Consider the following 27,496-nt stretch of genomic DNA (forward strand, 5'->3'; position numbering starts at 1 on the left):
TCTGCAATCCAGAGCGTCCGGGTCCGGGGCCGGTTGCGGGGCCATGGTCGATACGGGGCTGGTAGGGCCCGGTGCCACGTCGGCTACCGTGGACGTCCTTTGCTCCAGCAGGGGCCGTAGCAGGCCGGTGAGTTTGGAAAGCCAAGCTGGTTCCTCTTCCTGACGCCGTCTCGGGGACCGGCGCCTCCTCTTGGATCTTCTGTATCCATCGTCGGAAGAGTCCGAGGACTCGTCGGAGATTGGAGAGTATCTCTTCCTCTCTCTACGTCTTGGGGATCTTGTATGCGACCCCGATCTCTCCCTTCTGGGTCGGCGGGAGGACTCTCTCTCCCTACTTTCTCGGGCCGGGATCTCCGTCGGAACCCGCCTCTCCGGCTCCCTGTCCGGCTCCCTGGAACGGGACCGGCTCCGTCTCCGCGTCCCCTCGGTTGCTCTCTCTTTAGGACCCGAGCCTCCCACGGCCGGGGGGCCGCGCTCTGTGGGTCTGTTTAGCTGCGGCCCGGACTGAGACGGAGTCTCCAGCCCGGCCGAGCTGTGCCTCTGCTTTGGAGGTCTTTTCCTGGCAGGAGCCTTGCCTTTGCTCCTGCCCTTCCCTCTGGCCGTAACTGATCCGGACGTAGCCGGGGCCGTTAGGGGAATTCTTTCTCTTTCTCTTTCCTCTCTCTCTACCTCTTTCTCTCCTTCGGCCCTCTCCTGGCCACTCTCCTCCACCTCTCTCTCTACTACTCCCTCCTCCTCTCTATCTCCCGTTATTCCTGGAACCTCCGGCGCCCCGATTGCGCTCGGGATCGAGTCCAGCCTTCCCTGGAGCTTGCTACGTAAGCCCTCAAGCCACAGGTCGATGTCCTGCCACTGAGCTGGTGTAACTTAATACACACCAGGCAGGGGTCTCGTCGAGTGCAGGATCTGCATTTTGGACAAAGGTCGTGTTCGTCCCAGGCTCTGCCTGGGCGAAACATAGAGCAGTTGATGCACTTCAATGGATTGCGTGACATGCTGAATAACCGGATTAAGGAAGATTACTTCTTAGTGATAAATGAACAACAATAGAAGCTTAACGTAAGAGGGGAGAACTAGGGAGGGAATTAGGCTTAGGTGGAGCGTAGCGTAACCTAGCAACGGTAAACAAGGTAACGCTACGGGGTGGCCTAACATGAAAATGCAAGCTGAAACAAAAATGAGAGAGCGAGAAATACATACGAAAAAGAGTGAATATATGTGAGCAATATGAATCCCCAAAAGGGGGACGAGAGAAACTAAATGGGGGGAAGAAAGCTAGTAAACAAGCTAAGAAAACACAAAAACAACAACACGCTATAGCGTGGGGAGGAATAGGGCGGGAACCTAGGCAGTTTCGCGGAACTGCTAACCCCGCCGCAAACCAACCCGAGGAGGAAACGCACTACGAAAACAGTCCCCAAAACCCTCCCTTTTTGATAAAAAGGATACTTATCGGTCAGGAAAGGACTGTCAAACTTCTAAAGATCCGAAGCTAAAAAACTTCCGGCGATCGTCGAAGAAAACCAAGACAATTTTCCAAGGAAACTATCCACAAGAAAAATATGCGTGTAGGCACTTGGAATGGTAGAATGAAAAAGGAGGAGGGACCGGAAGGGGGGTCCGGTCATAGAGGGCGCACAGTGTTATTTATTTACCAGGACTTTATAGGCACGGTAGAATGAGGTGCTAAGGTTGTGAGGAGACAGGTAAGCGAGGAGCGAAGTAAATTTTTAATTATTATTTTTTTTTTCATTCGTTTTATTTTTAATACATTCTTTGCCTATAAGGTGTTACTTTGTAAAAACCCTTCTCCTCATCCCCAAATAATTTTGATGAGAAATTGTGAGGTTGTGAGGAGACAGGGAACAAAGCTAGGTAAGCAAGGTTAGCCATAAAGCAAAGTAACCTCCTAACTATCCTTCACTCCCTGCCCTCCCCCACCCTCAAATAATTTCTTCAGAAACTCATCAAGCAAGAACCAATGACACAAAAACAGAGGAGTGCCAGACAATGTCAAAAAGTAACCCAAGTCAGGTCTACGAAAAACGAAATATATTTAGCAGGATTTTGGAAATATTGGATTAGGGAGAAAGTGGCAGATTGGGCAGAAATGACATTTGATGAAAATACATAGCTGCTGTAAATGGGGTCAACGGTTATGAGGTACTGTGACCTTGACCCTTGGACCCTTGCACATGGACTTGGTGAAGATCACAGCGAAGTGTGGACAGTTAGCTGTTAGGCGCTTGTGGTCATAGAACGGAAAAAGTCCAGTGCTAATAGGTTTACAAGATCAGTCTAAGGAGGTCAGAAGAGTGCTAACATATTGAGGAGACATGTAAGGGATGATTTATGCTTTACTTACCGACAGAAAATTGCTGCAAAACCTCTTCGTAGCCACTACTAACGCTTGCCTGAACAAATGATGAATTTCCAGGGGGTGTGTACTCTGTCCTGGGCGGCTTCCATGTATATTCGTAGCTGTCGTAGTCCCTATCCCTGTCCCTCCCCCCTCTGAACTCCCTCTCAGGAACCCTTTCGAACCTATCACGACCCCTCTCCCAGCTGTCGTCTCTTCTCCGGTCTCCGTCGCTGTGGTTCCTTCTGTTGTCGTCTCTGTTCTTGTTCCCTCTGGGCTCTGCCCACACGGCTTTGAAATCTGTGGATTTCGGGACAGATATTAGTTTTTTTTTATATTAACCCTACCCTCTCTAAAAATAGTCCACCGCCATTTCGTTCACTCCGTACTATGTATTTATGCACTCCTTGTCGTGCGCTGGAACAGAATTTGTCCGTGAGAGACACTGAACCCAGTTTCGTGGCCTAAGGTGATTTTGTTTGAAATATTTTATTGTCTTCTTTGTAGAGAGGAACATCACATTATTCAAATGATATATGAGGGTTTGTAATTTAGGGGTTAACAAATTAAGGGCTAAAATAAGAAATATTGATGAGCACAACACTCTACATCATAGTTTGCACATAATGACTCTCCCAAGATTTATCAAAACTTCAAATGTGTATACGTGCTACTGTGTACTCTGGTTATCAGATTATTCATTTTTAAAACACCTTCAAATGTAATGTCAGGAGACTGACTTTCAAGAGATGAACGATATTTAACCTGAATCACTGTTTTCTATCGCCATGGCTGCCTCGGACATCCGGTAATACTTCACGTAAGCAAACCCTTTGCTCTCTCCGGTCTTCTTGTCCGTCAAGAGCTGAATTTTGTGAATCTTTCCAAATTCTGTAGAAGAAAAAACATGGGGAATTGATAAAAGAACAATTGGCCAAGGTTAGAATAATAGACAAGGGGTAATTCCAAACAAGGTTGTACTGTACAGTGCACAGAGGGTAGTAAATATATATATTTGATGGTGCAAATATTTACCCTCTGCGTACTGTGCAAATAAAAATCACGTCGCACAATACCAAGATAACATGTTAGTGTACTGTTTCACACCGTACAATGTTATACATACAGTAATATCACCACCTAACACAATAAAGCTATTAGCAAGCATGAAATTTAATCCACATGGGTTCTTGGCAACAAAATGTTTTAGTCACAAGAGGTTATTTATAGGTTAACTGGTGGCAACATTTTCACCTTTTCAAGATGATAAGTCCACTCTTAAATTGAATTATTTTAGTATCTTCTCAAGTAAACTTTTAGTACAAGTTCCATAACTTGAAAAAAGTGTACATAGTGTACCCCTTGGTTTGAGTACTGTACTCAGTGAGTACCACTGAATATGAGTACTCAGTTTGTGTGTCCTGTAGCCTCTGATATGATTGCTCAGTGAGTGAACATAGTGTACCCGTAATATGCATACTGTACATGTACTCAGTGAGTACCACTAAATATAAGTACTCAGTTTGTACATCATGTAGCACCTGATATAATTGTTCAGTGAGTGAACATACAGTGTACCCCCTAACATGCTTACTGTGCATGTACTCAATGAGTACCACTTGGTATGAGTACTCAGTGAGTACAGTACCACTGAATATAAGTACTCAGTTTGTATATCCTGTAGCCCCTGATATGAGTTCTCAGTGAGTGAACATAGTGTACCCCCTAACATGCTTACTGTAAATGTACTCAGTGAGTACCACTTGGTATGAGTACTCAGTGAGTACCCCTGAGTACAGTATGAGTACTCAGTCTGTACATCATGTAGCCCCTGATGTGAGTTCTCAGTGAGTGAACATAGTGTACCCCCTAATATGCTTACTGTGCATGTACTCAGTGAGTACCACTTGGTATGAGCAGTTTGCTTGGGAAACCTCAAAAGCAACTTTGAACACACAGATGTGTAGGAACTGGGGAAATTAACGAGGTACTTAATCCTTCTCTGGCCACCCCTCCACCTAATAATTGCTAACCAAGAAATTTCAGCATAATTCCCAGGGAAATATTGTAGCGTTCAAATTTTATGTAGCATTTTTGAACGTCTCAGAAATGTGTCTATTATAAAGTACAGTACTAAGGTTCCTGTGTAAAAACAACTGGCGTACATATTTGGACTCCTGCAGAGCTACTCGACAATCTGCATACAGTAGCATGATGCGATGTCATGCTGGATACATCATGCACTGATTTTGGTATACATTACGTATGTGATTGACAAATTGCTACAAGGGCATAAGAACTATCTGACAATACTGCACTTTTATGGTCTTTCAATCCCTGGAACTTGCAAGGGCCTCCTCTCCCGCCCCCATTACCCCCCCCTTCAATCAGAAATACAGTACCCCTGGACTATGCTCCTTTTAGGATGTCCTATAGAGCTCAGCTTCATTTCTTCAATATCATCCCCTCCTCTGTATACAGTGGTACCGTACGGTATAACAATAATGTACAATACAGTACTATCGCAGCAAATCTAATCTAACACACGAAAGGCTCGAAAATGTTGTAGTGATGCCTTTCTTGACCAAGTTTGCCAGCATTGTGCAAAGATCACTAGAAAAGTGACTTAAAGGGTGTGAAGACTCGCGGAATAAGAAACGTCTAAGTGTTAAACACCACCATCAATCCCAGAAAATACACACACAGCTTGCTACCGTCGGTAATTAGACACTAGTGAACAGTCAGTACTGTACATACAGCTGCGGTCAATACCCACAGCACAGTATATACAAACAATACAGCGATGGACATCTCTGGTCCAGATTAAGATAACAAGGTATCACGTTTCATTACTGTCTGCATTTTGTAGCAACAAGAACAAAACGTCACTTGCAAGCAACGGAAAGTTAACTTTTTCAGATGGCCGCACACGGTTTGGGGCGAGTCTTCAATGCCTTTATATTAAGGTGAAATATTAAGAGAGAAACGTGAACAGAAGATGAGAACCAGAGAGAGAAAGAAAGAGAGAGAGTGAATGTGATCCTGATTCTCATATTACAAATAAGTACCAGCAAAGAAAACTGATCAATCTCTCCATTGGAAACCAAAGCCATAATTGACAAACTGATACTGTATCCCTCCAGATGTTTAATCGTTGTCAGTGCTCAGAAAACACATTGTCCTTATGTGTGGGTACAGTAAGTTACCATACTGTACATAGACAGTCCAGCTGATGTATGGTTTATATCAATGGACACAAAGTGGGCACATCGTTAGAAAAGAAACTTGGGAACTGACGGCAAACATTTAGGTCATGTTTGCTTTACAACTCTGCTATTTGTGTTAAGCTGTTAAACAGGGTCGCAACATATTTAAAAGGTCTGTGTGTTGTATTAGACCCCATGCTGGGTATCTCACACCCTGTCAACACATTGAAGAATCGGGAGAAATTGGGGGATTGTTTAGTGAGAGGAAAACCGTTCCAGACTGAACTTTGGAAGAGGGCACTGGTTTTTGTTTTTCTGTACCCAGTATGAATTGTGTTGACTTACACTCCTCGTAACTAACAACATTAGAAGTTAGAGATGAACACATAGGATCATCCCCGAGCTGCATTTTACATAACAAATTAGACCTCAATCACAGGATTCAACCTTGCGCTCTATTCTCATGTGTAAATTATACTGTAGGGGCCCTTAACATCAATGCACTGAATGCAGTCTTTAATATTACACAACATTTTGTTACAAACTAGGTAGTCTGCTCTGAGAATGCTTTCTTCCTACGGCACATTCACTTATAATGAGCTGCTCTGGAAACCTTGCTAATCTCTTCACCGTCCCTGACACAAGTTGAAAAAGTCTGCATCCACAACAAAACTGGTAGAAAGACTTGTTGTCAAAGTCAAAATTCATTCTATGGTATTTGAAATTTTGAATGTTAATTTGAATATTCAATTCACACTGTTTCGAACAAAATTGAATTACTTCGACTGAAGTCTTTCTGTTACTGACTTGAAAGACACATAGTTCTGTAAGTTTTAGTTGGTGGGGGGGGGGGGGCTACCTTTCTATTAAAGCTCTTGGACAATTACGTGGTGTTTCTATAGGGTTTCACAACAAATTCTTAATAAAAAATTGTCTTTTCAACTGAACTTGGGGAATGAGATGTTATCTTCTTCTGTGTGTATTGCCTTCTGTCTAAAAACCTGTTTACTCCTGCACAGACTACCACATACCAATCATCACGCAAGGACCTCTGGCCACTGTCAATTATCCCCACCGGTGTCACAACATTCCTTGTGGCTTGAATGTTGGATACATCAATCATTAGAGACACCTATGGATACATGGCAATGTGTATTCAGTCTTTGGATCACTGGCCACATGGAGTGGGGTGAAGCCAGGGTTGACAGCAGAACTTAACACAGGGAAGGGAAATTATACGCATCGAGTTAGCAACCGATTTTAACCGTCATGGGTCGTTCCACACATCAGCAATCTGTATGCTGTGATGGACAACTGTAAGGGGTAGGAACAGCCAATCTAGCCAGAGAAGAAGCTTGATTTGATTTTTTTTCTATCCTGAAAGATATTTAGCATATAAACGCAGCCAAATCCAGCTAATCCACCAATTGTGCCTGAAGAATCTTTGCAACAGGATACTACTGTACATTACAGGCTCAGCTGCACATGGTTTCACTTCAACACTACAGGTTTAACACCAATGCAATCAGTTTTGAAGTGAAAACCTAAGTATATAAATGCAGGTTGATGAATGCATGCACACTGTATCACTCTCACAGTTACTACAGTACTCAGGCCCTCACTGTGCAAACACTGCACATAATTCCGTTGATTTTTGAAGGGGGAAATTTCGGATAAGCACTTGAGATAGTTATAGAAAAAAAGAGAGAAAAAAAACAGTAAAAAAGAGGGTCAATCTATCACTGTTGTCAAAGTAACTTTGTCAAAAAATGAGTGATGGATTGAAAAAAAGCTGTGAACATTTACGGTGCTTCCAGACTACGGTATGTACAGTATCCCCATGCACTTTCATGTGCCCTGATTGTGGTACTGTAGATGGGAGAGTGCAATAGAGGAAGGTAGAGACAGGTAAGAGAGTAGCACAGTAAAATGTTTGTTACTTAAAGGGTGTGAAGACTCGCGCAAAAAGAAACGTCTAATGCCGGTAATTTGACCTAGTTTCGAATGAGGTGTAACAGAAGTGTTAGACACCACCACCAGTCCCAGAATATACACATGCACACAGCTTGCTACCATCGGTAATTAGCCACTAGTGTACAGTCATTACATACAGCTGTGGTCAATACCCACAGCATAGTGTATAAACGATACAGCGATGGACATCTCAGGTCCAGCTAAAGATACTGTAACAAGGTATCACATTTCATTACTGTCTGCATTTTGTAGTGACACGAACAAACCGTCACTTGCAAGCAACAGAAAGTTAACTTTTTCAGATGCCTTTAAACATCATGAAGAATGCAGGAGAAATACTGTACCATATTGTTTGAAACCCTCCCCTGAATCCAGCTTTATTATCCAACACTATCAAATGTAAAATTCACAAAGCAAACGTCTACTTAAAAATTATTCCAAATCAAACCAGAAGACAAAAAACGTTACGTTGCACAAACATACTCATAGTGTGGTGGGCCATAAATATGTGAAAATTCATGAACCTGTGCATATCAATGAGGGTGTATCTATTGACTTATGCAGTGCATATAGAGAAAGGTACTAGGAATCAGTTATCATGTTGACAAAGTCTACTAGTGACATAGTATAGAAACAGATACATGCATGCATATTAATGAGGTCAAATAATTTAATGATCTCATAAACATGCACTGTATCTATATACTGTACATTGCATCATCCAAGTTCATACATAAAGCTTGTGGTTGCTGAGATATCATGTTTACAAGCTGTTCTTGGCAAGGTAAAAATTGTTGTTGAAAGGACAAGTACTTTTTATGTAAATACATCACCATACCAAATAAACTTATGCAAAGTTTTAAGTTAAGTCCTGCCCACTCATTAATATGCATGATAGCCCCACCAAAGTCAATATGGATCATCTACTGTACTGACCCTGACCAAGAAATATACCATGTACAGTACTGTATGACACCAATCACATGTTTCCTTCTTGAGATACTGTGTTTACAAGCTAGGGCATCACATAACTGTACACATACTTACTGTACGCATACACACACATATATATGCCAACTTAACTGCATACTGTAGGTTCAGATGGGTGCAACGCATCAGAACCAAAAAAGGGGAGTTCTATTCAATACGTCAGCAATCTTTTTTTCTTCTTTTTGAATTGGAGCATGATTGCTTGTAGAAAAGGCTACAGAGAACACAACAGCATATTATAGTAATGTACACAATATTTACATCACAGGAATTAAAAGCAAGGTCAATATATTCAAAAACAAATTTCAACATTGCAAATACCTCCCACTCAAATGCAAACATGAGTTTTTTATAATATTTGGTGTACAGGAAACTCAATTTTTATTGCTGAGAGGAAAAAACAAAACAGACTAAACAGTCTGTCCAATCTACTGAGGAAATTTTTAGCAGATCTATGTAATAATTTGTCACTGATTTATCGTAAAATTACAACATGTTATGGGGGAGGATGAGGACAAAAGCTAATATTAACCAATTCAACCACAGCTGTTAAAGTATAAGCTCTTTAATTCTACACAGTCCTGTACAAATCTGCATTTAATATGTTTTTAAATTTTTTAAATTTTTTTATTGACCATGCACACACATCTGTATATATTGACAGTTTGGTGAGGAATTTGTGTCATGTATCATGTTATAAAATAAGACAGGTGGAACAAAAATGATCTAAAGGGATTAATTGAGATATATCAAATCACTAAATATTCACAAATCATGCAGCTGGTCTTTTTGACATCCTGTTGGGTGTGACGACAGAAGAAGACAATATACAGACGGACAAACAAACATGACTGACGAGGATCACAGAATCTTTTCAATGATTGCTGTGATGGATGCAGCTGAAAAGTCTAAATAAAAATAACGGAACTTTGCCAAAATTGTGGTATAGGCTCCAGTTTGTGTATGCTACAGTGTGTTAGGATAATAGTTTTTGCCACCCTGCAGGTTGGATATCCATAGGTAATGAAAAACATGCGAAGGACGGATCAAATGATACAATGCTGTTGTTAGAAATTCACGGAATTGAGAGGTGTAAATATCGGAGGTAGAAAAGAAATCACAGATATTCCGTGAATTCGCCAAAAAAGCTAATGCCTGGTATGAAACAGTGTCAATGTTTGCATGCCAAGAAATTTACCCTCTTTGTATACAGTAGTCTTTTTTGTTGTTGAGATTTTATGACGATCTTGATGACGATCTTGAACGACTTGTTGATCAACAAAGTAGGTCCGAATGGTACCAGAGACGTGAAGTCTACGAGAAAACATGACTAGGGCACTTTGAAGGGTGGTAGTCCTGAGCTTCCACCAAAAGTAGCCGGTCATAGAGGGTGTACATTGCTAAAAGGGTTACCATTTCACTCTGGACATGCTAGAGTGAGAATGCTGAGATTGCGAGGAGACAGGCAAGCGAGAAGTGAATTAAATTATCAAATGTTACCATAATACTGGCAGTATGGCATTTTAAAGAATGAGTACAGTATAGGGACCAAACGTTTTGTGATAAACATTAAAAACCAAACTGCAACTTCATTGCAGAAAGACAATAGAACAATTTAAAAACAGAAATATACACAATTAGAAATGCAAATGATCGACACAGATTTAACAGCTATTTTGGGTTCTGTGGAAGCGTTGGAGGACATTTCAAATACTGTTTACTCGATAAATTTATATGGAAACCACTTGGACAAGCCAAACAAACCGTAGAGTACAAGAGACAAACACACGTGTATTAATGTACTTCTACTCAAGATAGCACTTGGTACACGTGTGGATTCATACTGCCAAACATGTCTTGAGATGGGATGGTGGGGAGGTTGTAGAGAGGGGTAGGGAGGGATAGGGAGCATTAGTGCAGACTAAAGAAACTTTTGGGTCAGGCAAGACATACAGTAAGAAGTTAAATTTGTGAGATGAAAACTAGGATTTCATTGCATTAAACGGCACTCAGGTGTATAAAAGGTCTACAGTAGTGGCAAATAACCAAAGAAGAAAAGATGAAAATGAATGTGCCAACAACAGTACAGTATGATCAGGCAGGATAAGAAACTACTGTAGAATTGTACAAACAAACAGCAATGACTGATGCATGGTGGAACAATTCATGTGATGGTTGCCAAAAAGAAAAAAAAAAGGAACAAAATATCATTGCCAGAAGGCAACTTAACATTTCAAAGGAATTTTGTCATGCATTGGTAGCCTTGATTACACTGTACTGTACGACAGTCAATTTACTCTAAAATATCGAACAATCAAATTCACCCCATTCTTAGCAATGAGGCGTGATATACTGTCTAACCTTTGCTGAGTTTGCTCCCTATTAAACAGGTACATATGCATTGTTGGGTGAACAGTTCATTCACCCTACTGCAGGGGCGTATCCAGGGGGGGCGCAACAGGCACGCGCCCCCCCTATTGGCCGTCACCACAAAAAAAAAAGTTTAGCAAAAAAAACAAAAAAAAATGATGACGACCTTTATGTGAGATGTCGGTGATCGCTCAACCCCCCCCTCCCGTATGCTTTATTTTTTGTTTGCCAAAAAAGGTTCTGGCGAAGTTCGGCGGCATAATAGTGTTAGAAACATAGATGGTAATTGTGTTTGTATTATAGCGTAGCACAGGGCGTGTATAAGGCCTCTGGGCTGCCTGAGGGAAGCCCATAATAGCTCCGTGCATAACACGTGAGGTTACTCTATCGAGGCAAAAATTTTCCACCCCTCCCCTTAGACCCATCCCCCAGGACGGCGATCATTCATGCCTGACGCCCCCCTAGTGGAAAATCCTGGATACGCCCCTGCTACTGTACTGTAAATGTATGTCACAGGATTAGTCGATGGATGTAAATCACACTGGAAATACAGTTGTAGGCATTGAGGATTGTAGATTTGGATGTGGGTATAGATGAGGTAGTGGACATTGTACAGTACCAGTGTTGGCGCAGTGCTAAAATGTTACCAACTTTTGTAGGCTAGGTAGATTTGAGTGCATATGTAGAATGGAGACAGGTGAAGTAAATACAGTACATATATATACATAACATAAATATATATATATATATATAGAGAGAGAGAGAGTTTCTACTCCTGAAATATTAACAAATAGCAATGAGTTCTTGATTGGGAGGTAATGCCGTACGATAGTAATGTTTTCTTCTATTTTGTAGTACTGTACACTACACAGTCCTGATAAATCTGATTCAACATGAAACTGATGAAAGATTACATTCTAAATTGTACAGTCTTCGCCGTATCAGTAAAATAGTAGTCGTGGCAACCTTGGAAAGTCACTGTACAGTACCGTACCTTCAAATTTTTCTCGGACGTCATTCTCCTTGAATGACTTTGGGGTCACCAAGAAAATTCGGGTCAGTTCTTCGTCTTCGTCAAAGTCTCTTGTGCTTCCAGATTCCCTGGACTGGGCGACTTTAACCTGCGGGAGAATGTACAGTAACGTAAATCAGTCAATTTAGGATGATGTTAACCAAATTTCTGTGTTGATAGAACAGAGGCATCATGAAAAAAGGTGTCTCTTTTGTTTTGTAAGCTTTGCAATTTATTTTAGAGGGTTGAGAGTTGCAAACTTTAGTTACAGTATAAAGCACAGTACTGCAGACAGAGTAATTATAAAGTTTGTTCATGGGCTGTACCGTATTGTCCCTCCGAGTTTGTGCGGCTGTAACAGTAATTCTTTGTAGTTGTCGTCGTCATGCTACGGCTTTGTACCGGAACGCTTTTGACTTCTTAGAAAATTAAAGTTGAGTGTATACTTCCCCACGCATGCAGTAACCTTCCACTCGTACAATGTAAAGACGAAAAAAAGCAAAAACAGAAGCAAAGTGACTGACAATATAAAATATTTAAATAAGGACAAGACCCCCCCCCCCCCAAAAAAAAAAAATAACAAGAATGATCCATGGTTGAGATAAGAGCCAAGATCACAATAAAATTCCAGTCTGTGTTTGGCCAAACATGACAATTCTTGGGTAGTAACTTGGTAAAATATTGGAAATGTCTGAATTTCTGAACACTCATGAAAAATGTCTCCATGACGACAAGTCTCGAAAAGAGATTGAACGAAAAAGGAAATGATCCTTTATAGATATAAAAAAGTGTTCCTTTGTAAGAGGAGTGGTTGTACAGTACCCATCCTCACCATACCATACAGCACTCTGTAACCTAACATACTGTTCATATGATATATAAGAGAGATAGGAGCCTAAGCTTTATTACAGTTCAAGAGAAATCTTCCAGTTTCATTATCAGAGGGATAGCAAACCTGATTAAAATGCACACTGAAAGATCTAATTGCACATTGATTTGAAACTTAGCAAATAACAGCACCCACACATTGATCAAAAACTTGAAATAAATAAGCCATCCAATGACATGGAGAAAGCATTGTTCTCAAGATTTCTTTAAAAAAAAAAAAAGGCCACTTGTTTACGTTCCTGCACACAGTATTTTTCTTATATAATTTATGCTACCCAGCCTGTGACTCATCATTACAGCTTGGCACGACTGCCGATAGTTTGGGAGAGAGGCTATATTGTATGTTTAATATATTGTGAATGCCCATGAAGGAAATGTACTGTACCAAACCTTACTGCCATTCACAGTATTTACAAGTAGAAAATTGAGATCTTCATTTGAACTTGTAAATGAGTTAATATTTCTTCATATAAACTGTACAGTAGTACAGTGCCAAATTTTTCAAAATGAAAGGGTTTTTCCCCCAACCCCTCCCCCTTTCTTGGGCAACCCAATCAATATATGTTACTACAGTAATAGCTCAGAGTAAGTACAGACTGTTATATACAGTACTTCAAGATGCTGACAAGAGATGTGAGATTGCATTTCATCAGGTACATCAGACTCATTAATTATGTATTGTGTTTCGTGGCTGTGTGCACTCTACTGACGCGGGTTTTCGTACAGCACTGTACGGTACATCATGTACAGTATGCATAATGAGGCATTCTACACTAGGCCATCACCAAGTGTTTTCCTTTTTACTTTTATCCTTCCTCCAGCTGTTAGAATTTCAAGCCTTCTCTTATATTTCTCATATATATATATACAGTATGTATTTACAGTATATATGTTTGTAACTTGTCACCAGATTCACTGAAGAGATTTTGTACCATACATTCATTAAAAACACAGTACAGTATGTCTCCTTGCCCAAGTATGCAATTTTATGTACGTTATACACAAAAGTATGTACATATGTAACAGTTCCAATTCTAATATGCATATTCAGTATGACCTTACAGCACTGTAGGTGATCATGCCATGCCATGTTTGCTTTGAAAAGTAATCAGATTTTCCCCAGTTTCAGCAGCTATTGTGACCTCACAACAAAGAATAAGAAATGTACACACCCAGGTGACTGAATTGCTAACTACACACTAGATTTAAATTAGCATATTTTACTCTAGGCAGTAAAAAAAAACAAAAAGGGCCTAAAACTGTAGTTTTACAGTATAGTAATGTATATACTTCTTTATTGCGAGGAATTAACAAGACAAAGAAGATTTTACTATAAAATTTACACACCCAGGTGACTGAATTGCTAACTACACACTAGATTTAAATAAGCATAATTTACTCTAGGCAGTAAAAAAAAAAAAGGGCCAAAACTGCAGTTTTACAGTATAGTTGGTACTTCTTTATTGCGAGGAATAAAAGTTAACAAGACAAAGAAGATTTTACTATGAACTATAAATTATCACAGGTCATTATAGTGCTGTAGTTAATTGTTAGTACAATAAATTCCTAGAGCTGTTAATATATTTCAAATACTTGACTGTCCCTCTGTTTCATTTTCGACGATAAATGTGGAAACTATCACTTCTGAGGCAAAAAGAGCAATAAATAAGAAGTTGAAAATACTCAAAGAAGAGAGAAACTGAAACATGTAAATCATACTGTATATATATGCCACTATTTAATCAAGATATGCAGTAAAACTTGAAAAACTGTACTCTTTACCTCTTTCCTTAAAAATTGTTGAGACCAATTTTAGGTACTGGACAGTACAAACAAGATGATCTTTTCAATGTTATTTAGAAATAAAAGCATCTTATTACTTAACATACATAGTATTAATATATTTGCAAATGACAAATTCTGAAATTTGTAATTTTGCTACTATTCATGTATTTGAAATGACATTTACTGTAAGTACAGTAGTCACAATGATGGACTGAATTGTGACAGGAATTGTCTGGGAATAAGTTATCCAGTATCCCATTGCAAAATGATATGCAAAATGGGAAAATTGTTATACAAGATGTTTTTGTATGCAGCCTTTACAAGGAGGAGGAGGAGAAGAAGATGTAGGAGGAGAAGGAGGAGGAGGAAGAAGAGGAGGAGGAGATTAAGAAGACAGACGAGGAAGAGAAGGAGGACTTAGCAAAAGAAGAAGAAAAGGAGGAGCAGAAAAAAAGGAGAAAAGGTGGATGATGATGATGATGATGATGATGATGATGATGATGATGATGATGATGATGATGATGATGATGATGATGATGATGATGATGATGATGATGATGATGATGATGATGATGATGATGATGATGATGATGATGATGAGGATGAGGATGAGGAGGAGGAGGAGGAGGAGGAGGTGGAGGATGAGGAGGAGAAGCTGTAAACAAATTATATTTCAATGACATATATGGAAATTATTTTGAAGTTTGGTGACTCTCTTACATGTACTGTACAGTACAGTACTTATAATCTGTATCCTTGACATTCCAGATCTACGGTAATATAACATTTAATGTATTGATTAGTTCAAGACAGGTTACCGTATGCATCTGAAATATTTCTTAAGAATACTCCACCACAGATTTTGTACTGACTGAAATAACTCTACATGAGATATGAGGGCAGTAAGGACTGGATTGCAAGAAACCTGAGCTGAAGAAATTATAAGCAAGGAAAGAACTTCATTCAGGAGCTATTAGGGCAAAATTTTAAGGGATGTTCGGAAAAATTTCTGCTTGGACAACCAAAATCTGCTGTGTAGGTTGCCTGGCAGAGGACTAGCCGGTTTACATCAAATTCAAATTTCATTATAAACTAAATACCCCCAAATAAAAATTGCTATCACAACCTCTGGTGTTCTGCTCACCAAACCTACACATCTCTCCTACAGTGTACATCCTACAGTGATACACTGGTCATTTTCATTTGCTACATTTTTGCAGACAACCAAATTTGTCGTTTTGATAGGGATATGTAAGGCCTGGAGGTCCGAGAAAATTCTGTCTTGTTCAGAGTTGACAACACGCTATCAAATTTGAGTATTTACTCTGTTCTACTTACTGGTTATGGTCCTCACAACACTGGTAAAATCATAAAAAGATACATCCCAGCTATAACCAGTATGTATGCATGTATGGCATTTGGTTACCAACCATACAGTACCTACTGTAGACAGCAACCTTCACCGCAACCTAATCACTCAATACTGTAGTTTGCAAGATATTAATTAGCATGATCATAAGAGTAGCCTCAAGTGGCATAGTCATCTTTCAAAATAATTTGAACATAACAAAACAAAGCATAATATATGCAATAAAAAATTTCTGAAATTTTCCACCAAACTTTGACTATATGAGAAGAAAACACAGTTTGTAAAAGATTAAATTTTAGAGATATGCACATCATGAAAGCTGCTAACAGATGGTCCAAGTCTGTATTTAACAATTCACATTTAGCTGCCTTATTCTTTCTGGCGATGAAATTGATGTGTACAGTATATACTTATTTTCAAATAAAACCTACAATGATCAGTTATCAATATGTAAAATAATGCTTATTATTCATGTCACAAAATTAACGTTTCATGCTTTCATGATTCTACTGACCCTTACACATGACTAGATGACTGGTTTGTGTACAACTATTAGCAACCTACCACTCCCCTACCTTTCCCCATATAGTAGCCTTAGCAATGGGAGTTTTCTAATATATTAACAAATTTATCAACTGTTAGTCCACTAGACCACTGAAAGTATCAGAATTTTTTATTTTCAATCTAGCCTAACCGAACTGAACTTAATCAATTGCTGTTAGTGTCAGGCTCTGGAAATCAAATTCGTTGTTAGTCCATTGGCAACAATACTAATAGCAAGATAAATATATTGTTATTAGGTTACCTAATTGACAACGTAGACAGAGCCTGTGTAGGCATGTACACAGCAGTAGGGCTTGTATTCATTTCTTACTTTCGCAGAACTGGTACAAATAGATAGGAGAAACAGGAACGCAGCGTATTAAGTTGTGAGCTCACCTTTACTGCTCTCCCTATGCCTCCGATGACTTGTCCATCGGTTTCTTCCATAGCTTTTCCAGCCTGTGAAGCCTTAGTGAACTTAACGTATGCCACACCTTTTTTTTCACCGGTACGTCTGTCGGTAACAAGCCAAACATCTTCAAGCCCTGAAAATTGGGTAAAGTGCTCACGAAGTATTTCGTCTGTGTGGTTTTTGCTTGCAACAACAAATAATCGACTGTTTTTCGGTGTATCCAGCTTATTATTACTGGATGAATTTCTTCCTCGCCCTCGATCTGATTCCTTTCTGTCACTCATGTTGTTTTCCTATATGACTGACTTCTCAATGAATTAATAAAGTTTCACAAAATTGATACGAGGAAAAAAATAAGACTTTTTCGTTAACACTAGCGCCTTGCCGCTACCACTGTCTAGAAACGCTCGGCAGATCTAACGTGTGTGTTAATTAAATATATTACAGATGTGGTAACGCCACTTTTAACGAATGTTGCCAAATCATAAGACATTTTAACAGCTAGAGCCTTGTATGCTAGCATGTGAAAGTAGATATAAGTGATCCACGCACGCGCATGGGCTAGTATACAAATAATAAATGGTAATGAGTGCAATGGTTCAAATATTTCATGAGTTGAAAGATGGAATGTTCCATTCAACGAGGCGCAGCCGAGTTGAATGGAACAAATTACATCTTTCAACGAATGAAATATTCGCACTATTGCACGAATGGAAACCATTCATTATTTGTTTTATACAACACCTTCAAGTTTGGATATTATTGGATGTAAAATGCACCCATACTACAGATTGTATTGAACAGACAGGTTTCTCTGCTCTCTTACCATTGAAAAAAAAGTGCTATCAAAAAAGTATAAGTCATGGTTCTATTTCATAGAGTGCAATAGAGCGCATTTTGCATGCAATCGACAAGCAATTGACCAATCAAATGGCCGGAATATAATTAGGTGTTGTATAATATATGAAACCCACAAGAAGCGCTTTCCTGTAGGGATCATAGAAATTTGAAATAGGGTTGGGATCAAACTTTGTGAAAAGACCAGGTCACTGGTTTAGGACCATGGGAGTGGGGAAGGGGCCAAGGAGAGTAAGGAATCACAGCAGCATAGCGACTAGTTTGGAAATTGTTTCCTGTGGTGCACGATGCATGATAGTTATCCCGTTGAAATTATAGGGGAGCCCTTACCGAAATCCCAGATCTGGGCCAGATATAAAAATCCAGATCGGGCCCAGATCTGGAATTCCAATCTGGGCCTGATCTGTTCCAGATCTGGAATTTATATCTGTCCAGATAAAAAATTGGGCAGATATAGTAATATCTGGCTTTATATGGCCAGATAAAGGCTTTATATGGCCAGATAAAGGCTTTATATGGCCATATAAAGGCTTGATATGGCCAGATAAAGGCTTGATATGGCCAGATAAAGGCTTGATATGGCCAGATTAAACCAGATATAAAGCCAGATCTGGGATTTCGGTAAGGGAGATGAATGTACCTCCTGAACATTTGAAAAAGGCAATCAATGCTGACCACAAATAACTTAAAAATAATAAAAACACTTCATAATTTGTTCGTAGTATCTCCAGATTTCGGGGCACCAATCTCCAGGTTTTTTTCTTGGAAATGTCTAGGTTTTTAGGTTTACGCCTTCGGGGTAATCGGCAGGTGTGAAATGAGAAGGCTTCAAAATATTGTTCAACGCCATGTCCTTCGCCATGGTTTATTATCCCTCCTTGATACAAAAAAAAAAAACCCAAAAACGACATAAACAACATAAGAGAAGAAAAAGGAGACAAAATTTGTTTGCACATACTTTTCTTTCAGACAGATCACATACAGACAAAGCCACACTATCACCTGTGACTTGATGAAAAGCACAGCTAAAAAAATGTTGACACTTTCACAAAGTGACATATATTTATATATAATATATTTATATATATAAAGATGGGGGGAGGGGGAAAAAGAAGCCTTGAAAAATACTCAGTGCTGTCTACTTACCAAAATGCTGACCTGGCGACACTAAGCTCACGGTAACACATGATCACGCTAAACAACCAGTAATATATACATTCTTAATATCAACATCACCTAATCCAACTTCACCCAACCCAACCCCACCCATCACCATCCCTCTCTCAAACCAAACTTCTTTTTTTACACCCTCCAATGTTCCATACACCTTTCTTGTAGATTTACAAATATATCAACATTCCCTGAACGTTTTTTTTTTTTTATTATTTATTTATTTTTTTATCTCTATTGATTGAAACTATTTACAAATCTTTGCTGGTTGGTTTCCTTTCCTTCACCTCACAGAGGGGGGGCCATGGTATAAACCATTCTGCCGTTTCTTAGAAATGAAACAATGATCAAAAAATGTCTTGCCAAACCCTTCTAAATAGCTAATAGAAACAACGTTTTCTTTGTTCTAGTTAATTGATTGACTTGATTGATTTCATCAGTTCCCCAATTCCTAAGAATATTTGTAGATAAACTTAAAATATATCTTTGCAGGAAAGAGTTTTATGTATAGAGGAAAAGAAAAAGGAAAGAAAATAAAATAAAATCATTCGCTACCAAATATTTTAGGCAAATAATCTCCCATCGTTTGTAGCTTTTGATTAATTGTAATGGCACTCAAATTCATTTCACGAAGCCAAGAAAAAACAAATTAAAAAAAAGAATGAGAAAAAAACACTTTTAATTTACAGGATAGCTTAACACACAAGATAATGCAATATTCAGTGTGAAATAGCACAGTTACCCAAGGCATACAATTCTCCTTTCAAAAAGGCAAGTATTTTCATTAAAAAAAAAAATCAAATGGAGTGTAGCAAATATTGTCAATTAATTTTTTCACCATATTTCTTCCTATAAGTTTCTCCCTTGCAGTATTGACTAAAAACATCAGATATTGCTAAAGAACAAAACAATGTTAAAAGCAATCAATTTTTCTGTTTCTTCTAACTAAAATAGGGTCGTTTAGCAACAGCTTTATATACATTAATATTGTCTGACATAAATTGTGGTGTTAGCAATAGATGCAAAGTTTTTATTTCACTGGCAGCTTGCCAAAGCTACAGAGCCAATCGCAGGTTAAACTTTGACTGGGTATCGTAGTGTATTGTGAACCCCTGGTTAAAACTAGCATCCGACCCTGAGGGACCTGGCAGGTAAAAACACACAACTCTGGGCAAAATCATAGTAATAATCATAATAATAATAATAAGAATCACAATATTTGTCATTAAACCAAGCAAAATTTAATCCATCAGCAACAGGCTTGACTTTCAATAATGAAACTAGCTCACACAGCACACAATTCACACTATCACACCACCCCTCCCCCCACCCTCCTTTCTACCCTATCAACTCAGTCCCATTTCCATACAATTTGGAAAAATCTCAGCATCTAGAAAATCTTCCATAAGATGTTTCCACCAACATATGCAGTTGTAAGGAAATAGGATCGCATGCCTTTATGGTTCACGATGCTCGCTATATCCCCTTTTTAAGGTTTAAATCCTCATTTTCCCACATATTTCCACTTAACCGCACAGCTATACTGTGACCGAGAAGTTAGAAGAACAAGGAGAAAGGAAGTGGGAGGGGGGGAGAGAGGCAGAGAAGGGGGTAGATGGGGAAAAAAATTCAAGATATGGAAGTGAACCAACAGTATAGAGAATAAAGAGCAGCTAACAAGATCAGTATTTGGTGACCAAGTCAGGCTACCATGGCAACATAAACAGCGCAGTCCAAAGCAAGACTTGTCAATTTATGAAAAAATATCTCTTAAGAACCATTAGTGACACACAACAGTGACCAAAAATTGTAAGCCAGCTTAATACAGCCACACAACCACTGAAACAAAATAACTGATGAAATCGGGCAGACTGACTGAAGACTCCACCATCTTTTCATCCTGGACATGATTTCAGGATGCTGGCGCACACGTTCACCAGAGGCAGAAGAGTAACTAACTACCCAGGCCTTTCTTCCACTGAGTGACTCCTCCTTTATGTACAACATGATACAGCGATGCTAAGAAACGGAACATCAAAATAGAAACTATACCGATCAAGCAAACATATCTGTGTCAAATAAAATATTCTGTACAACGTAGAGAAAGTTTAAAAGAAAGAGATTGAAAAAAGAAAAAAAAGGAAAAAAAAACAAAGGCTGAATTCACATACATTGTTCAAAGGTTAAGGCAAGGACCACAGACTTACATTCCTCAGTGCATACAGTGTTTTTATCTCATTGGAAAAAAAAAGAATAAGAAAAAAAAAGATTGCATGGTAAGAGAAATGCATAAAGGCTATCGGTTTACATTACTGACAAGAGAGTTTTAAATTATCATTCATAACATGTTGTCAAGATAATATTTGAAATATATGAATACTTTTGGTTCAATTTCAATTGAATTTTTGTGCAAAACCAACCATGATATTAAAACTTTATCTCTCTACCTGGCTTAAAGACAATCTCTGTGGGAGAACTTTCGTCTCATGTTTTCATTAGAGATTAACATTATAGCTTTGGGGATAGCTTCTTGAAAATACCTGACAAATGACCAATAGAACACAAAAGGCACAATTGTTATGAAAATAGAGAGAGGTGGGGGGGAGGAGGGGGCAGTGGATTGTTGATGGAATGAAAGGGTTCATTGCCTCTTACCATGTCAAATCACTAAATTAAACAGGAAATTGCACAAAAAGCAAGAAATGCCTTTTTGAAAGGTCTTTTCATTCCATCCTGTAATAAACCAGATACCATACAAATGAAAACCATTTACGGTTCTGCTACCTTGCAATCTTTTTTTTGTTTTGAGATTTTTTATATTTTTTATTATATATACATATATTTTTTTGGGGGTGAATTCAAGCAGTTTTGTCAGCCACAAATTGACACATAAGTTGTGAAAAATGTACATCTATCAATATATACACTACTGTACATTGACTATGTACATACAGACTCATTGCAAAACCTTAATACACAGTAAACAGACTCGTTCCGACTACTAGTAAACCGTCATACTAGTAAACCTTAATAGACAGTTAACAGACTCGGTCTGATTTCTAGTAAACCTTAATACACAGTAAACAGACTCGGTCTGACTACTAGTAAACCGTCATACTAGTAAACCTTAATAGACAGTAAACAGACTCGGTCTGATTTCTAGTAAACCTTAATACACAGTAAACAGACTCGGTCTGACTACTAGTAAACCATCATAATAGTAAACCGTAATACACAGTAAACAGACTCCTTCCGATATCTATTAAATCGTCATACTAGTAAACCTTACTACACAGAAACAGACTCGGTCTGACTACTAGTGAACCGTCATACTAGTAAACCTTAATAGACAGTTAACAGACTCGGTCTGATTTCTAGTAAACCTTAATACACAGTAAACAGACTCGGTCTGACTACTAGTAAACCATCAGTCCACTATGGGGATAGAAAATTGTCACCACCATCCACACTGACCATCTCTGGTCTGTCTTGAACTATCTGCATATGTCAAACTATGTGTGCCAATCACATACATGGTAAAACCATCATTAACACTAACGGACTTGGTCCTTTGCTCACAGTTACATGGCAGTATATCATGAGTATCACTGTGAAACCGTAATGCACATTTATTCACTCGGTTTTGTGGCAAGTCCAATTGTGTACATTACCGATATCATTGTAACACCAGCATACAGCCCGAATCGATCAGCCTATGAGTATAAACCAATCAGTGAGCTATGGGTACCATTGAATAAAAACCATAACATTTATTAATTCATTCTGTTAAGCTCTAGGTATGTTACGTGTGCGAAATGCAAAATCATAACGCACACGCTAAATGACACGTTCTATCGACAAGTTACTCACAGAGCATTAAGAGTATCCTTTCAGTTATTTTGGGGCCATTATTGACATTTTTTTCAACTCTGAGTTAGATCCAGATTCCGACAACCTTCTCAAACTCTAATTTCAGGAAATGTTTTGAGACCCACACAAGGAAATAAAAGGAAGAAAAAGAAATGGGAAAAGGGAACTGGGGGAGGGGGGGTGGAGATGTTGGTGACATGATATGAAAGTATCCATTAAATTATTATTTTAAAGGAATTCACCTTATCAAATATTTCATATTTAGAGATATTTAAAGGAGTGATAACTTCAGGGATTATACCATTTTCATTTTCTTATTGGCACCCCTTCCCCCCCCCCAAAGAATAGTAGTCCTTATCCTGTGTACTTTTTTGGTTAGGATTCAACAAAGGTAAAGCTTTCCTCTCTCGAAATAGGTAAGTACTGAATGGGATTTCCTTGGTAGACAAACAAAGGCCTCTCTGTTGAATTAGTAGCTACTTAAAGTAAGTTAAGTTTTCTAGAAAATGCAACAAAAAAAACAACAACCAATGAAAGCGAGAGGAGAAGGGTGGGTATGAAGCAATCCTTCAAAAATTAGGCTTGGTTCCTATCAGCTGCTGACAGCATCAATTGTTAAGATAGTATTTGAATAATTTCCAAAATTTCCGACAAAACACACAAAAAAACACGAGAGAATAAAGCAAAAAATACTGAATACAAATTGTCCGCCAAGGTAAAACCTTTTGACTTAGCAAACAAGAGAGAGGCTTCTTATGTTTTTTTTATAGCTACTGGCCGACAATCTGAGATATAAACAGAAGTATTAAAAAACAGAAAAGAAGGATGAAAAGTACCACACGTTATCAATAAGAAAAGAAAAAAGGCTGAACATCTGTAGCATCTAAAAAAAAAAACTTAAAAAAAAAACTTAAAAAATATAATTGAATAAAAAATATGGAAAATACAAATAAAGAAGGAGAGTACATCCCTGCAGATTAAAGCAAGTCATGAGGCATCTGGTATATTTTTGGTAACTGGAATATCATTAACATGGTTAAGAGTTTCCTTCGTTTTGTTACTAAATTTAACACGACGGCTAACAAAAGGCAGCATCAGTTTTGCACAGGTAAAAAAATGCAAGTGCCGTTTTTATTTCTACGGAAAAACTGATGAAATTCACTGGCATTTAGCGGGTGAGATAGGCTGAATTCATAGGCCGGTGTGCTTTATTGAGGTACAAAATCCGTCTGTATTTCAAACAAGCGCAGCGAGGACAGTAATGATATGGTCCACCGAATGCTACAGACATGAACTGAAGAACCACAACAGAAATGGAACTCAATATTTCTCTTTAGGGGGACAGGTAAGGAAGGGCACGAGAGGAAAGGAAGTAATTATTAATATTTTTTTTAAGTTGCTAATTTTGAGAATAGCTGTAAAACTGTCAAGTCATTACACTGATCAAATTCCAATAATAATATCAATTTATTTAATCCATAAAAAGTTTAACGGTTTGAAATTAAAAGCTAAAAAAAAGTTGCAACATAACAATCTGCACGATAACGTCCTTTAATTAAATAAAAGTGATAATTAAATTATCATTAAAAGACAAACAAGTTTTATAGTAGAACAGAGCTAAATTATTCTTTTTCTGGGGCTTTTTGCAAGAAATGCCCTATTTCAGTGTCTATTGATGTTGGATAGATTAGTTATAGCTGACACCATTATGATTTCAGTTCAGTAAATGATAGATTTTTGATGTTCAATTGTTCAGTTAAACAAAGACTGTTCGTACGTAGATATTTAAATTTGTGTAGTCACATGTTCAAAATCTCATTCTCTTTCACTTCACCCATTTTTAATTATGTTTGCATATTAATTCTGACCTCGAAGCATCAACATTTGCCGATCCTGAATTTTGTTATTACCCGCCTGGGTTTTTATTATGATTGTGGTATTTATTACTGCTCATTTAATTTTGTCCCTGTGCTAGAGATGATGTGTGCACTTTGAACAGAGCCTGGTGAACTGCTAGAGTAATTATGACATTCCTCTTTCCCCAAAAACAAACCCCACCTTAATCTATTATGAGAAATGCTTTGAGATAAAATTTGCAAAGGTTTTTTATAATAGACCAGGCCAGAAATGTACTCACATAAAATGCTTCTTTGGCCACTGGATGAAGAGAACACAAACTCGTCTCCGCTATATTAAAAACTTCAATTTTACGACGAAAAAAAGTATGAAACAGGAAAGACGACGACACTTCTAATTAAAACTACAATTGACCAACATTATCATCACATAAAAACTTGGTTCAGATAGAAAAGAACAAGTCCAAGAAAAACAAAACACAAAATGCATAAATACTATCATGTGTAAAAAAAGAAAAAAATACTGCGATGTCAAGTGACGACTAAAAAAAAGACACTAAGAAGTTAAATGTACAAATTTTCATCTCTCCAAGCGAGACCAGGCAGGACACATTTTTCGTCAAAACCCTGCGTGCACGTTTGTGCTACTTCGTCGCGAGAAGAACTTAGAGAGCACCTTTTCCATCCTTCTGGCTGAAGACGATGATCGAGATCGAACAACCAGCGATGAAACTTGCTCTCCATTCAGTACTTTTTCGATTTTTTTCCTTTCCGTTTGAATGATAGGACTTGTGCGACGATTCACTGCGTATTGTCTTCTTTGGGTTCTTCCGTTATGACGTCTTCCATCGGCTCCGAAGTTTCACTGTGAAAGTAAAAATGGGAGAAAGACAGAAAACAATTAGTCAGGAATGAAAAGAATCACACGTTATCAATAAGGAAAAAAAAAGGCTGAACATTTGTAGCATGTAAAAAACATAAAAAATATAATAAAATAAAAAATATGGAAAATACAAATAAAGAAGGAGAGTACATCCCTGCAGATTAAAGCAAGTCATGAGGCATCTGGTATATTTTTGGTAACTGGACTTTCATGAACATGGTTAAGAGTTTCTGTATTAAAAGTTTCCTTCGTTTTGTTACTAAATTTAACATTTTTCTCAGGAATGAAGGTTTTTCTAACAAAAAAAAAAGTAACTACTATAGAGAAACATCACAACAACTCTTCGACTGGTAAAACATCACTCCGTGTGCTGTAAAAGTGAGTTAGAATTTGTCCAATCACTCACTGCATTATGATGACAGTGAGTGCAATATTGCTAGGTTACAGTAGGATTAAAAATATCCATTTTTACAGCTCACATGAAAAAAAGACTGAAGAACAAGAACATTTAAAAAAAAAAAATCTCCACACAAGAAATCTCGCAAACAATGAGGAGGAAAAAACAAAACAAGAACAAAAATTCAGTTGGCATTTCTATGTTTGTGATGATGACCTCACCATCAGATTTACCAGGTTTGCTGTTACTTCATTGACTGCTAATTTTTGATGATTGACACAACAGAATCATTCAAGATTTCTGATTGGACAACGTGGATTGAGATGGCGGAACAACGCCATCACCCTACGTTTACTCTACAATTTGCAGTAAATATCATCCGTGACAAGGACTGGATGGGATTTTTTTTTCCCCTGAATATTCTTGAAACAAAGGAGAACTTTTTCAATGCAAAAGATGCCTTTGGCCCTGGCAGAACAATGAAACAACTTCAATGAACAATGAAACAGAACAATGAACAATGAAACAGAACAATGAACAATGAAACAAAACAATGAAGCAATGAAACAGTTGGCTGAACAATGAAACACCAATGAAACAAGAAATACATGAAATATAGAGGTGTGTCATCTGACACTTGAGAATTGCATAATGAAATCAAATACACCAAACATCAAAGTCCCAAACAAGGGAAAATACTAGCCATAAAAAAAAAAACCAAAATACGAAACATAAACGACGGTTGTTACGAAGTATTTATTCGAAAACTTCGGTTTGAAATATTTTTTGACACCATTTTATCACTTGAGGGAAAAAAATGGACTTACTTTAAGGATGGATTTGAAGTGGCAACTGACAGAGAGGCCATGGCATCTACTGCCTCAGATTCCATAAGTTTCTGCCTCTGTGAGCCCCTCTCCGAACAACGGATCAGTGACAACGTAGTCCTTACGCTGGTCCAGTATTCCGCTGAAGAATTCACACAAAAAAAGGCTCATTGGGTCATTTGTGAAAGCCTTCTTCAGATGGACGAAAGATCCACCATGGCTTATTCCCACAAATATCCTAAGCTCCACCCCCTCCTAACGGTTTAATATTATAGGTACTGTATAACATTTTGCATAAATCCTTCAAGAATGAACATTGGAGAAAACTGCAGAATTTCCCTCCAACCCAGCTCCCCCCACCCCCCTCCCTCCCATCCTTTGCACCCATCCTCACCATCAATGACTGCTGTCCTCATATTAATTACTCACATAAACCATAGACAGAAACATTTCACAGGATGTGATTTGCGAATAGGTGAGGTACTACTTCCATTTCTTCCGACATTAAGAAGTAAAACAAATATGATATTGAAGGTTTGCTAGACGTGTATCATTTTTTTTCTTTGGACTGACAAATTTTGTTTCTCAATAGGTTTTGCTCAAATTGATGCGACATGCTTGAAAATTCCCTCTGTACGTCAGTGTTCTTATCATTTATCAATTTTTTTTTTTTGGGTGCGGTGTGTTTCCAACATTTGGGTGATACCCTTCCTGCTCGTATCATTAT

The 27,496-nt window shown here is 38.3% G+C and overlaps 2 protein-coding genes across 16 annotated transcripts in view; both read right to left on the reverse strand.

Moving 5' to 3' along the window:
- LOC139958986 (RNA-binding protein 45-like) overlaps window positions 1–17,382 on the reverse strand; it is a 50,170-nt gene extending 32,788 nt beyond the window's left edge. Inside the window, exons 1-4 of one of the 5 annotated variants that reach the window (XR_011789928.1) lie at window positions 16,893–17,382; window positions 11,894–12,020; window positions 3,125–3,250; window positions 2,366–2,659 (exon numbers count right to left, since the gene is read on the reverse strand). Coding sequence is in view for 1 of the 5 variants with exons in the window: in XM_071956455.1 (XP_071812556.1) it covers window positions 2,366–2,659; window positions 3,125–3,250; window positions 11,894–12,020; window positions 16,893–17,192 (847 nt within the window). In the remaining 4 variants the exon portion in view is untranslated. The remainder of the gene's footprint in view (window positions 1–2,365; window positions 2,660–3,124; window positions 3,251–11,893; window positions 12,021–16,892) is intronic. The other 4 variants (XR_011789929.1, XR_011789930.1, XR_011789931.1 and 1 more) reach the window with 4 other exon arrangements.
- Window positions 17,383–18,709: 1,327 nt separating this feature from the next.
- The window catches only part of LOC139958985 (histone deacetylase 4-like), an 88,150-nt gene continuing 79,363 nt past the window's right edge, over window positions 18,710–27,496 (reverse strand). For 6 of the 11 annotated variants that reach the window (XR_011789926.1, XR_011789925.1, XR_011789924.1 and 3 more), the window contains 3 exons: window positions 26,770–26,911; window positions 22,320–25,527; window positions 18,710–22,277 (listed from right to left, as the gene is read on the reverse strand). Coding sequence is in view for 1 of the 11 variants with exons in the window: in XM_071956453.1 (XP_071812554.1) it covers window positions 25,464–25,527; window positions 26,770–26,911 (206 nt within the window). In the remaining 10 variants the exon portion in view is untranslated. Of the gene's footprint in view, window positions 25,528–26,769; window positions 26,912–27,496 lie in introns of all 11 variants that reach the window. The other 5 variants (XR_011789921.1, XR_011789922.1, XR_011789919.1 and 2 more) reach the window with 5 other exon arrangements.

This window comes from Apostichopus japonicus, chromosome 18 (assembly GCF_037975245.1).
Source record: "Apostichopus japonicus isolate 1M-3 chromosome 18, ASM3797524v1, whole genome shotgun sequence".
Taxonomy (NCBI): domain Eukaryota; kingdom Metazoa; phylum Echinodermata; class Holothuroidea; order Aspidochirotida; family Stichopodidae; genus Apostichopus; species Apostichopus japonicus.